This window comes from Typopeltis vanoorti, chromosome 16 (genome assembly GCF_054136105.1).
Source record: "Typopeltis vanoorti isolate ZY-2024b chromosome 16, IOZ_Tvanoo_1.0, whole genome shotgun sequence".
NCBI lineage: Eukaryota > Metazoa > Arthropoda > Arachnida > Uropygi > Thelyphonidae > Typopeltis > Typopeltis vanoorti.
Window position 1 is genome coordinate 20,618,998 of NC_143564.1, and position 14,361 is coordinate 20,633,358.

Consider the following 14,361-nt stretch of genomic DNA (forward strand, 5'->3'; position numbering starts at 1 on the left):
AATATTGTAACATCATAGTTGTCATTGGTTTAAGTTCCAAATTTCCAGCAAATCAGAATGGCAGTGCAAAAAAAAAAAAAAAAAAAAAAAAAAAAAAAAAAAAAAAAAAAAAAAATCATAAAAATCATATCTTTAAATTGAAATTAGGAGTAATTATTAAGTAGTCATTATTGAGGAGCCTCAAGATTTGTCTTGAGAGCCCCTCACTAGCCAATATTCACACACTTCATATCACACCTCTCCTTAAACTTGTAAATTGACAGTGTGTACACAGCCACACAATATATCTATCCTTTACATCCTGCTTATCACAGCCTCGCTTTACTTTCAGAAGTGATTTGTTGTTCTTTTTCCTACTAACACATACTGAAAAAAGTTTTGTATATCTGTTCTATAAAATTCCTTTAATAGCTGATATCCCTCTTTTCTGTCTCTCAACTAGTTTTTTTAATCCATAAATCTTCAATTTGAGATCTTGACACTATATTGGTCAGTTGCTTGTGAATCCTCTCCACTTTCTCTTCTTCACAAGACCCATGTGACCAAATCTGAGCATAGTAGTCCAGATGTATCTGCATAAGAGTGGTATCCTAACCTCTTTGTTCTTATTTATATATATCAATGCACATTTTTCAACATCCAAGTGATTGTGTTCTATTTTGCTCATTTTTTGCAGTATGTTGACGGAACTTCAACTCCCTATTTACCAACACTCCTGAAATCCTCCATCTCATCAAATTATTGCTGTGCATATACATCAGTACATATCTTGTAATCTTTCCACACACTGAACTGGCAACTATTATTGAATGCACAGTCTCAGTCCATTCAAATCATCCTGCATGATGTGTAGATTATTTATTTACTATTGTGCTCCCCAATTTAGTATCATTGGCAAACAGCTAGATATTATTATCCTTCCAGTTATTCTTTCTGTCAGTTATTCTAGTTGTATTTCATCTACTTCTGTACAGAATAAATACCAGTTGATAAAGTACTGGTCCACCACTAGTCACTTGTCCTCTTGATTCTGCTACATCATATACACTTGATGTTTCGTTATCTGTCACCTTCTTTTCCATATTACCAGCTTCTTATTACCATTTGCTTCAGTTTGCTTAATAGATTTCTCTGAGATATCCTGTCAGATCATCCTTGACAATATCCAGCAATCTGGTTATTAATTTTTTTTATCCAGCTCAACTGTTTAATTATAGGAGGTGAGTATACTAAGTAAAAACACAAAGTTGTGCTATCCTCTTCAGAGTATCATATTCCTATCCACTTATGCTCAAATACTACCATTGTTGACATATTTCCAAATCTTAACCTCTGCTTGTAAAATGCTTCTAGCTTTAATATACCTGAACTGCAATATCTCCTTGGGTCCTTTGGTATCCCTTCATCTTTTGATGACCATCAATTCATATTTGTGACTCTGAGAAATTTTTTTCATCAATCTTTAATCATTCCCATTCTTAGGCTGAATTGCCTCAAAGATACCTGAACACATGATCACAACCTGTTTTCACTCTAATGTTACATTGTCCTGATTTTACACGTCATTTCTCTCTTACATCAACACTTTTCAGATCAGTTTAAATACAGGCTGTAATTAAAATAATTGAAGCTCTGATCACTGAAGTTAAGCAAGCCTCAGCCCAGTTAGTACTTGAGAGAATGACCACCTGAGAACCCTGGGTGCTGCTAGCATTAATTATTGAGGAGCCTCCATAGCTCAGTCAGTATAGATGAACCCTTTGGTTGGAAAGAACTGGATTCAATTCCCGTCAGTGACGTGAGGAATCTTATCTGGTCTCTTTCGACTAAAGGTGAATTAACCGGTCTCATAAGGAGGTGAAGGATTTTTTCTCCTGGTAACTTGTGTTTTTCATCCTTCAAAACAGGAAAACCAGTCCTGTGAACACACACACACGGCTACAGTCATAAAATATACTACGGCAAGGAAGGCAACAGGAAATCGCCTTGCTTATAATCATCTCCCTAGTATGGTAGCATACAGCTACCCCCACCAGCCATATGGCTGAGGGAATAGGATAGGATAGGTATAGTAAATTATAAGGGCTATAATTTTTATTATAGAATAAGAGCCCAAAAGGGTTTAGCTTATCATTAAAATGTTATTAAAAGGTAAAATAATAAATATCCATTATTATTATTTTACACCAGGTAGGCAAACAGTATTTGGTTTTCAAACTACAAAAGTTTTAACTGTGCTCACAAAAATATAAACTTGGTTTGCCTTGCATTGCTATTAAAGCCATAGTTTTGACCAGAAAGCTGATTCATTTTTTATTAGTTTTGATTATTGGTTTTGCTGACCAGGCAGCTTTTTCCAGACTGCTGGTTGTCTTCTTAAATAAGCAGTAATCCAGAATTATTTAAATATACAGAAAGTTCTGTACATGTAAATAATTTTTAATGTAAATTTTTAATATTTGTAATAATAGAATTATTAATTTACAAAACTTGTTTAAGTTATCTTTTGATTATTTAACATGAGAGAGAAGTTAGTAATGTTTTGTGGAAAATGTAATGGAGGACTTGAATAAATTGCATGAATGGGCAGCATATGGAACTGTCAGTTCAATGTCACAAAGTGTAAGATTCTGAAATTTGTTAGGCAACAATGGAATACAAAGTATACACTTGGAGAAAATTTTGGATGAAGTTGAGGAGACAAGAGACCTTGGAGTAGTCGTGGACATGGATCTGAAGTTCATTGTACAAGTTGTGCGGTGTGACATCACATGAGATAATGGCAGTGATGAGGAGAGGATCTTAATATGCAGAAATGAAGAAGTTCTGGTCCCATTGTCATATGGATTATTGTGCACAGATTTGGTCCCCTGGTTTTCACGGTGATGAGGATATATTGGAAATGGTCCAGAGAAGATTGACTAAGGTGGCAACTTGTCTTTGGAATGTGGAATATTAAGACAGATTGAGGGAATACAGTTTGCAAAGCCTTGTGAATAGGAGAAAGAGAGGGGATATGATTGAGACATTTAAGTTGGCAAAGGGTTGTTACTGCATTAATGTGGAAGAAATTTTTTATATGATGGGGAAGGGAATAGAACAAGGGGACACCTTGGAAGCTGTTTAAGGAGGGTGTGAGCAGGGGCATAAGGAGTAGATTCTTTGTATGGAGAGCAGTTGGGGTGTGGAATACATTGCCTGATGTTATGGTGAATTCAGGTGCATTGAATGAGTTTTAAGCGTGGTTTGATGGGCTTTATGTATGGCAGTGTGTGCCTCTTGCACTGAGTATTTTGACTTCATGTCATAGAGGTCTGGTGTTAGTAATAATGATATGTCTGTGCAGTTAGCTGAGTGGCTATGCACTTTGCAACCATATGCCTGGGAAGGGTGTGAACTGGGTTTGATTCCCGTTGTCCATGTGAGGAGCTTAAGGATCTTTTTCAGACATAGCCAGGTTAGCCGGTCTTGGGCGTGGACAGCAGGGCTTCCCCCCCCCCAGTTTAATGGGGATTTTTCATCCTGCAAGCAGGTAAATCAGCCCTGTGAACACACACGGATTACAGTCAGGAATACTTAAGACCAGTGGTGAGCTATGGAAATTTTAATAAAGGGCTCGCATCGTCGAGAAAAAAAAAAAAAAAAAAAAGCTGTATTTCACACAAAAACTTTTATTAATACAGCTTGTGTACAAATTCCAATCAAAATGTATGCGAGGACAATCAACCTCTTAAAGGCTATCATTTTTAAACAAATATTTCATGATCTAAACATGAAATATTTGCACACAATGAACTGTGTTAATTTATCTTACATAAGAAAAACATTTTTTAACTATCAAAATATAATAAGAATGAAATATTTTATAATCTCTTGTAAAACACTTGATTGGCTACCAGAAGGGTGAAGATAGCGCATGCGCTTATTTTATTTTCAAACTTGGGCTCATTCAATATAGAGGAGTTGAAACAATAATTCCAAATAATCTATACACTGCCGAATAGACTAATTTTTGTTAGGTTACCATATGAGTTTGTTGCTTAATATGTTTCAAAAATAAATTTTTTTTTTTTGAAAAAATAAAAAAGTAAACAAGAAGAACAAGGGGCTCGCAAATTTGAGAAAAATTTAACAAAGGGCTTGCGCGAACCCCGCAAGTCCCTTATAGCTCACCACTGCTTAAGACCCAGCCATAGGCCTGATTCGTCAGCTATGCTGGTCCTGAGCCTGGATAAGATTGGGGAGGGGGATTGAGATGGTGCCATACCTTCCCATAAAATGGACTCACGGCCATTGTATCATCATACGAAACTAACTAATAATGATAATAATAATCTGTGGTACTTATAGGCCCTTAAGGCCAGTGACCTACCAAGTATCCTTGGCTTTCATAATCGTAATTTTTAGGATAAGGATAGTCTTATGCCTAAATATGTAATGTATTATTGTTTACAAATTGTGTGTGTTCGTTCATCCTCCTGGCTGGTCTGCCATGGTTGTGGGATGAAAAAAAAAATCTTATGTTTCCAGCAGTAAAACCCTGTCACCACTGTATGCAACTGGTTAACTTACCTTTTTGCAATATTCCCTTTAACTGCTTTGCCTCATTTTGTGATGCACCATTGTGCATCAGAAAAGTTTTTCATGTGAACATGAAAAACTTTTGTGTACACGTTTCTAGTCTTGGATTCAATGTGTATGGTAGCCTGTACTCAATACCAAAAGTCGCACGCTACAAACTTAATTTGATATGCCTCAAATTGGTGATAACATCTTTATTCAAAATGTCTTGTACATTTCATGCTAAATATTTCTAAAAGAGTAAATATTTAGATAACCTCATCATATCTGATTTCACCAAGTGTAATTCACATGTTCTTTGTTGCCATTTCAGCACATTTGTCTAGCCTCTCAGATTTAAACGAATTTGCATTTCTTTTTTTGCTTTAGTTTTCAGGGTTTGATACACTAAACTGCTAATGTAATGATTTCCAAATTAATGTTTCACTTTTTTCATCTATCTATAACCAGTAAAATTGCGAGCACTGAATTAATTTGCTTAAATCCACTTAGATGCAAAAATCTATTCCTGTTTGCATGAATTGAAGTGATTGCTTGTCTAGACAGTAGACATTCTACTGAATAATAATCGTCTGTAACTTGCTAACATTCAGTTTCAGGTTGCCTACAGGCTAAAAGTAACTAATTAGTGTATTAAAATGGAATGGGTTAGAGTAATATTGGACTGGAGGCATTGAAGAAATTACTAAATAAAATAATTGACAAGTAAGGTTTATCACATAATTTGCTTTCATGGTATGTTCAGAAATTATTACTGTAACTTAGAAATTCTAAAAGCAAAAATTTTGTGCACATAGTTACTAGGCATGGTGCACTCACACATATACACAACATAGAGGAACATTGTTCTTATGCTTTAATATGTATTGTTTGTAAATTTGTGTGCGTGTGTGTGTGTGTGCGCGCGCGCTTTCATTCGTTCTCCTGACTGGTTTGCCAGACGCAGCTGAATCTAACAAATTTGCGGAAAATTTTGAAGAACTTGCATAAGGTTGTGCAAACTTCTCAAGTATTTAACTTTGACACAGCTAGGTCTTTTCCTGGGGGAAAAAAATACTCAGAAGGAGAATGGAATCTGCAAGGACACACAGAATTAAAGATTATCCCTTGATTTTAGGATTAAATTCATTGGGCAAGTTCAAAATGAGCTACTCCTGACCATCATTCTGCGAATCAAAAGCATCAGAGAATATGATTCAAGTCTGTATCTATTTCACAGCGTATGATCAGGTAAAGCCTCTGCATTTTTAATAGCAATGCAGGGGCTTTACCTAATCATATGCTGAAGCTGTCATATAGGTATCTTTTGAATTGTCAGCTGTTAAAGTCTCAAATCAAAACTCTGTCATTGCTGCTTGTTTCGCCTATTCTTGAATCCACCTCTGTGTCATATTATGTTATATGTTTATACTGTTCTAATGCAAAATCTAATTCTAGTTATTTATTATTTATTTATTTTTGGAAAAGAGTCCTTACTTCTTTCCTTAGCAAACCTTATTATTGTTCATAAACCTAATTATCAAAAAATATGAAATTAATGTATTTCTTGATTCATAATGATATATTTGCATCAAATTAACGATTAAACTTTGTTTTAGGGGATATGTAATTCTGATGAACCACATGCCTTGTGTATTATTCGTGATATGACAACAACCCAGGTACAGATATTTCTTTTTTTATTTTTATATATATATATATATATTTATGAAAAAAAATTCATAAGAGATGTTTTTTTGTGAAAACATTTCTTGAATAAGTCTCATTGTAAAATTGAATTTAAAAAATAAACACATCCACTTCTGACATTGAGATATACTAATATGTTGAAGTCTCATTCATAATTAGCATTAGATATTTTTAGAAATCAATGAAGTTGGGCATAGAAGGGAGAGGCAGCATATTTTCAGATTAAATCTAAAAACACGAATGATTCATTAAAACTATTTGATTTCAGCATGTTTTCAAACCCAAGTGATGTCAAAGAAAAGAAGTGGGAAATAGATGTTGATGTAGTAGTATACAAATAAGAATTTAAGGGATAAATGTTCAGTCTCTAAAGTGTCAGAGACTGAACAGAAGGGTGCATTTTTTTTTCAATCACAAATTTGTTGTTGTATAATGTACAGAAAGACTTAGATCAAAAGATTATCAAGGAAATGGTGATATGAAGCCTCTGTCACAAGGGAATTATATCATATCTTCAAAAGGTTGACACATTTTTGCAGATAGAAGACTTGCAAACTGGAAAGCGTTTCAAAGAATAAGAGACAAAAAGTACAAGAAATTGAGTTTATTTACTTGGAAGAAACTGTGTTCTGTCTTCCATATACAGCAAACTCTGTGTTCTTGAATAGCTGTGGAAATGTCTTTAGAGGGTGGAGTCTTTCATGCAATAGAGATCCCCCCCCTCCGAACGATGCTTTCCCATAATGCATGTGCTAAAGCGGCACCATTGTGCATCAGATATGTGGATCTCATTATCACAATACTAGTACTCTTGGTTGCCTTATGAATTTCATTAAAACTATCAATTTATAATGCATGCAGAAAAATGAAATGATACGAGTGAGCAACAGTGTTAATTTCTAACAAAAGTACAATTAGGATGCATCTTTTCTTTTTCTTTTTTTTTCTTTTTCCCATCAGTCATTTTGTTTATTTTTTTGTATGCATTATTAATAGCACACACTCATGCTCACCAGTTTTTTTTTTTTTTTTTTTTAACATTTAAAAAAAAATGAAAAAAAAAACATGCTATTTATCCAGAAAAAATTGCAATATTATTAATTTTTCTACTGAAAGTGCAGAAACGGAAAAAAAAAAACATTTCCAGCATTATTCACCTGCTTGGCATTTAATAATATTTATTTATCAAATAATAAAGCTCCTTTTTTTTTCTTTTTTTTTTGAAATATGGTTCTAATGACTTAAAAAAAAAAAAAAAGGACTTGCTTAATTGCATCAAAAAATAGTTTATAAGAATAATTAACATCTCTCTCTCTATCTCTATATATATATATATCAGGGGTGAATATTCCTTGTGTGCTAGGTGTGTGGTGCTCATCCATGGAATATCAGTATCATCGATATTACTGTATATTTTTGCATTTACTCCCATTGAAGACTCTCTCCTAATTGTTTCCTGGCTTCGCTTGATTCCTAAAATTAAACACAATACGCAATATACTAATACTTCATTGCCTTCCTTGAGGGCAACGAAGCATTAGTTTCATGAAGGGCACTTTTTGACACGTAAACATTGCATTCACGTTAATAGCCCAGGTGTGTGTTCAAAATACATATACCTTTTGAGTCATTTGAAAAGATGTACAGATTGCACAGCAGGTCAAATTCTTAGCTTTCCAATAGTTTTAAACTGCTCAGAAGGTGAGGCAGGGTGAGCTCTGAGACAATAGCACTTAGAGGCTGTGATTAGTTATTGTATCAACCAATCCAGTTGAACGTTGTAATTTATCATGAATTACTGTTTTTGTTTTCTGAGTTTCATCTGTTTTGCATGCATGAAGTGTGAACTGATGTGGTAGGCAAGTTTTTATATATAATATAGACAAGTTTTTAATATATAATTTTCCATAAATATATAATTTTTTTGCCCATATTTACAATGGGAAACAGTGTTGATGATCTAAAGGGTGTCCCAAAATTCACGCAAGATTTAAATTTAGCGCCATTTGTGCGGTAAAGTGTTGCCAACGAGAAAAAAAAGACAGCGTGACAGCTGACAGTTCAGGGTTATTAAAAATGGAGCGCTACATGAAAGAACAACGCATTTTCATTGTTGAGCAATATTTTAAAAATAATGAAGGTTTGGCAGCTACAGTTCGCAATTTTCATACAAAATATGGTCGGAATAGTGATTTAACTTCAACTGTGAAAAGATTAATTAAAAAATTCAAGGAAACTGGATCAATTAGTGATCTTATACACTCTGGCCGTTGTTCAACAGAAAACATCGAAGCAGTTCGTGAGAGTGTTGCTGAGAGTCTAGGAACATCAATTCGGCACTGTGGTCTTGAATTGGACATTTTGAGAAGCTCTCTACAGCGTATTCTCACAAAAGATTTGCATCTTTATGCTTACAAAGTTCAATTGATTCAAGAACTGAAGCCTACTGACCACACACAGCGAAGTGAGTTCGTTGAATGGATTATGGAACAACAACAAGTGGATGCTTATTTTTTGAACAAAATCATCTTCAGCGATGAGGCTCATTTTCATCTTGATAGCTTTGTTAATCGACAAAATTGTCACATTTGGGGTTCAGAAAATCCACGAGTGATTGTTGAGAAACAAATGCATCCACAACGTGTCACTGTTTGGTGCGGAATTTGGGCTGGAGGCATCATCGGTCCATTCTTCTTCGAAAATGCGGCTGGTAAGGCAATAACAGTTAATGGTGCTTGCTATTGCGACATGATAATCCAGTTTTTTGTGCCTAAATTGCAAGATATCGATGTGGACGACATGTGGTTTCAACAAGATGGTGCCACATGCCATACAGTCCAAGAAACAATTCAATTACTGCATGAGTCATTTCCTGGTCGTGTAATTTCCCGTTTTGGTGATCAGAATTGGCCGCCCAGATCATGTGACTTAATGCCGTTGGACTTTTTTCTTTGGGGTTTTTTGAAATCTAAGGTTTATGCCAAAAAGCCCATGACCACCCACGCCTTGAAGGAGGAAATTGAGCGCTGTATCAACGAAATTCAGCCACATTTATGCAAAACGGTCATGGAAAATTTCGACAAAAGAGTGCGTATGTGCTAGCAAAGCCGTGGAGGCCATTTACCCGATATGCTATTCCATGCATAACCCTATACTGTATACTTTATGAATCAATAAGAAATTACAATTTTTAATTAAAAACCTGTGTTTTCTATCAAAATTACTTCTTGCGTGAATTTTGGGACACCCTGTACATGTTCCGTTTTCTTCCAGAACGTTTGCGGATTGTATGACTGTACTCGAAGGAGGTAAGCCTTGTCCTCCTCTTCCAAATTTACACAGCATGCACAAAGATGCAAAAACTGAGTATATGAGACACTTCTCTATTTCACAATATATATATAGTACAGTAGAATGGTTAACTGGATGTGAAGTATGGTCAGGACTTTGTTGGCCTTGTTTACTCTTCTCCAGAGAGAAAGGCGTTTGGAATAAGCATGGGATAACCATTTAATAGCAGCAGTGCAAAAAGATGAGTACTCCCAATCACATGTTAAATCATTTTTAAATCTCAAGATGTTTGGAAACCAAAGAATTGACACTCTCATTGACAAACAAGAGAAAATTGAAGTTATCCATCATAATGAACAAGTAAAGAAAAATAGAGACATTAAATACATAAAATAGACATAAAATAGATTAATTGATGCTGTATGCTATTCGGATAAGCAAGAACTTCCTTTGAGAGGTCATGATGAGTCTGAAGATTCAGCTAATCAAGGAAATTATATAGAATTTTTAAATGTGCTTCGTGAGTATGACCCTCTTTTAGACAGTCATTTAAAGGATTCGATTGTATTTCAAGGAACTTCTACCACAGTACAAAATGATATTAGTGCTATATCTGATGTGGTTAAAGATACTATAAAAAAAGAAATTGCTGCTGCTACATTTTCAGCCATTATTCTGGATGAAACATCTGATGTCATGTCAAAGTTGCAGCTATCAACTGAATGGACAAATACACAACAGATTCATTGGATTTACAGATGTAAGTGATGATAGAATGTCTAGTTGTCTTTTTAAACATGTTGTAAACAGTGTTGACAAATTTAACATTAAGGACAAGTTAGTCGGCCAAACGTATAATAGTGCCCATGTAATAAGTGGCCATATTAATGAGTTACAGAGGAAATTTATCGAGGCATATCCTTCAGCAATATTTATGCATTGCTATTCCCACATTTTGAATTTAGTTCTAAAGCAGAGCCTCTCGAATATCAAGTAATGTAGATTGTTTTTCCAAACTATCAGTACATTTGTGGCATATTTTTCTAAATTATCAAAAAGAACAAATGCTTTGTGAGATTTTGTTGCTAAAAAAATTATCCTTCGTCGCACCAACCAGATGGAACTTGACTTCCTGTTTAACAAGCATAGTAAAATGTCACACAAATCAACTCATTGAATTTTTTGAACACATAGCGAAAAATTCTGGGGAATGGGATATGGATACTGTAATCAAAGCTCATGGGTTTTTTTTTGCATTTCTTGCAAGATTTTGAAGCAATTTTGTTGCTAGAAATTTTTTATTTTTTATTTGGCTATACTGATGTCTTGAATAATATACTGCAAACTTGATCCTATGATATACTGTACTGTTGTACAAAAAGTGCATGACACTATGAAGCAGCTTAGCGATGACAGGGAACATGGATTTGATGATACTTGGGTTTCTATATCAAAGGAGAAGCATACAATTGATGAGTTGAGACTTTAGAGACAGAGAGGACTGGAAGAGACAGAGAAGAGTGTGTACCTTCGATTATACCAAGGAATAGTTGATTGCATGCACCTGGAGATGGAAAAAAGATACGCTTCACTTTCAAAACTTGAATTTTTTTTTCAACTCCTTTGTAGTGAAAGATATGGACAGTATGCAAAGACGATTCCTGATAGACAGGAATCATCTTTTAGAAAACTTAAAGGATTTCTATGGCCCAGTTTTTGACTACATTTGTTTGAAAAATGAACTGAAAGTACTATTTTCTTCTGAAGAATTTGCCATGAAACCTGTGCATCACCTATTAAAATTCATGCAAGAAAATCAACTTTAGGTTTCATTCAAGAAAATTTATAAGTTAGCAGAACTGTATTACAAACAGCTGTTACACATATTTTCTGGAACTGAAAATTTGAAAGTGGATATTAGGACAAATGTGTTTAATTACGTGTTATGTTTAGTGCTACAATAAATCTGTTCTGTTTGCATACATGTAGCATAGCTTGTGGGAGCAAAGTGTTTTTCCATTAAGTGTGCCATTCAAATTGTCTCTTACACTAATTGTTCCAAAATATAGTACACAGACGTTAAATATCTGTTTACTGTATTTAGTGATAAGCAAAGCTAATTATTTTTCTTGCTTGTGCAGTATAGCATTTGTTGAGGTTGGAAAGTTTTTTTAGCGATACAGGAACATTTTTAGTCTTTAGAAAGCACAGACGTAGTGAAAATTTATCTATTCCTAAATAAAAATGACTGCTTCTGTGTATTATAAGAAGTTGTTGATCTACAACAAAATACCAGCATATGTGAGATATCTTCTGTTGTTGATAAGACAGAAGAGCAACTGACTCTAAAAAAAAAAAAAAATAATAATAATGATAATAATAATAATAATAAAATAATATAAAAAACCAATGAATCTAGGATTCCTGAAAGTGTGGGCAATTCTGATAATGATTGGATAGGAGGGCGCTAGTGGGTCAAGTGCTACGGACGTGTTTTGAAGAGCTCCTGATTCAGATAAGTTTTACTAGGAATAATTAAGTATATATGCGTAATTGTTTAAGTAAGAGCGGCTGTAAACGTTGTACGCTACCAATATTATTAGTGTGGGGTTTTTTTTCTTGCTTAAACTAAATACGAAAACGTTAATATTAGACCTAGTAACCTGCAGAGAAAAAAAAAATGGCGGCAGCATTGTCATTCCATGATTTTAATTTGGATTTCAGTCGGTTCATTAAGTGTGAGGTCTGTTATATGTATTCCTTCGATTACATAAATGATTTGTGGATGTTTAGTGCGGATGGGAGAATGGTGTGTGCGAAATGTGACCTGAACGAGGAATTGATGAATGTGAATATGAAGTTGATGACAGAAAGCGCTAGTACCGATTGTGTCGCGAGTGCACATTTGAAAGAGAAGGATGGTGAGAAAGGCAGGCGAAAAAATGTTAAAAAATCAGGAAAAAAGAAAAAGAGCGATTTGACAACCGTAACGGATGTTAAAAGGGACGAAAGTGAGGCGGAAAGAAACGAAATTGAGAGAACGAATGAAAGTAGAAATGGCGTGATGCAGAAATCGCAAGTAAAAAAAATCGAAAGAATGAATGATAGCGAAAAAAGAATGACTGATGGCGAAAGTTGGACGTATGTTGGACCGAAAGTACGGAAACAAAGAAGGATGAATGAGAGGGAAAGTGAGAAGAGGGGCTCGAGAGTTAGAAAGTTAGAAAGATTTAATGATAGAGTGAATGTGTCGCGAGGTTCGGAAGGTGAATTGGATTGGATGAAGCAAGAAATGAAATGGATGCGGAATGAAATTAAGAGAATTCATGTCAAAAAATAAATCATGATGGCATGAAAGAGTTAACAAAAGATGAGCGAGTGGCATTGTATGGCGACTCCATTATTAAAGGTGTGCTAGAGGATAAAATGCACAAGGTATGTTTTCCAGGCGGTAAAATGAGTAGAGTGATTGAGGCATTGAATATGAGGCGGGAACGAGCAAAAGAGTTAATTGTATTAATTGGTACAAATGATTTGAGAGAGAACAAAGAGCATGTCAAAATGAATGTCAGGAGACTGCTTGGAAAGATAAAGGAGAATAGTGTGACAGGAAGGGTGGTCAGTGTGTTGCCTAGGTATGATTGTGGTGAAATGAGGCGGAGAGCAAGGATTATGAATGATATTCTGGCTGAAATGTGTGAGGAGATGGGAGTACAGTTTGTTAATGTGTGGAATGAGTTTGAGGGACGAAGTGAGCTGTATGGGAGCGATGGACTGCATTTGAGTGGTTATGGTGTGAGTCGCTTGGAGAGACTGCTGCTGGAAAGTGGAGAAGCGAATAGAGAGAATGAATCAGATCGAGAGGGGAGTGATGTGGAAGAGCAGGAGAGTAAGACAGGAGAGATTGAAGGAGTGGAAATGAATGGGGAAGTGAGTGGTATGAGTATAGAAAGTGAGAGAATGGGTGTGCAAGAGGAGCAGGGAAACAGGGAGGCTCAGGGTGGACAGGGATACACAGCGTGAGAAAGGTGGATGCTCCAAGAGGAGGTGAGAGCATGTGTAGGCAGGAAAGTAATGGGATGATCAGGGATCAAAAGGAAACAGATGGAATTGCAAAGCGGTCTAAAATGAAGAAGCAGAAAGGGAAATGGCCCCAGTCCAGCATGGAGAGATTACATCGAGTGAGTGGTATCAGTGGAACTAGCTGTAGATCCAGAAATGAGTTGTTGTGTTTGTATACCAATGCTAGAAGTATAAGAAACAAGGCGGATGAAATGGTTGCACTAATTGCATCTGTGCACCCAGAGATTGTCGGAATAAGTGAGACATGGTTAGATGAGGATGACATCCTGACAGGAATAGAGATGGAAAGGTATGATGTGTTTCATGAGGATAGAAGGGGTAAAAAGGGAGGGGGAGTGCTATTGATGATAGAGAAAGAGTTATGTCCATACAAGGTAGAGATGCAAGAGGGAAATGGGGCCAGTGGTTTTGAGGCAGTATGGTGTGAGATAGAGGTGAATAGAATCAAATACTTGGTGGGATGTTGTTATAGACCTGGTAATGTGGATGGTGGTGATAGTGAAATGTATAGTCAAATAAGCCAAGCAAATAAGAAAAGGGTGATCATTATGGGTGATTTTAATTATTGCAATATAGACTGGAATGAAGAGATAGCAACTGGAAGTAAAGAAAATGAGTTTCTTGAGTTTTTGAGGGATAACTACCTCAGACAGTATGTCACAGAGGGTACAAGAGGATTAAGGGTCTTGGATTTGGTCATCTCATCGGAGGATGTAA

General features: G+C 35.5%; 1 protein-coding gene across 1 annotated transcript in view; it reads left to right on the forward strand.

Moving 5' to 3' along the window:
• Positions 1–14,361, forward strand: part of Usp47 (ubiquitin specific protease 47) — a 572,957-nt gene that overhangs the window by 19,041 nt on the left and 539,555 nt on the right. The window contains exon 2 of the mRNA XM_090406134.1: positions 6,180–6,242. Coding sequence (XP_090262260.1) covers positions 6,180–6,242 — 63 coding nt within the window. The remainder of the gene's footprint in view (positions 1–6,179; positions 6,243–14,361) is intronic.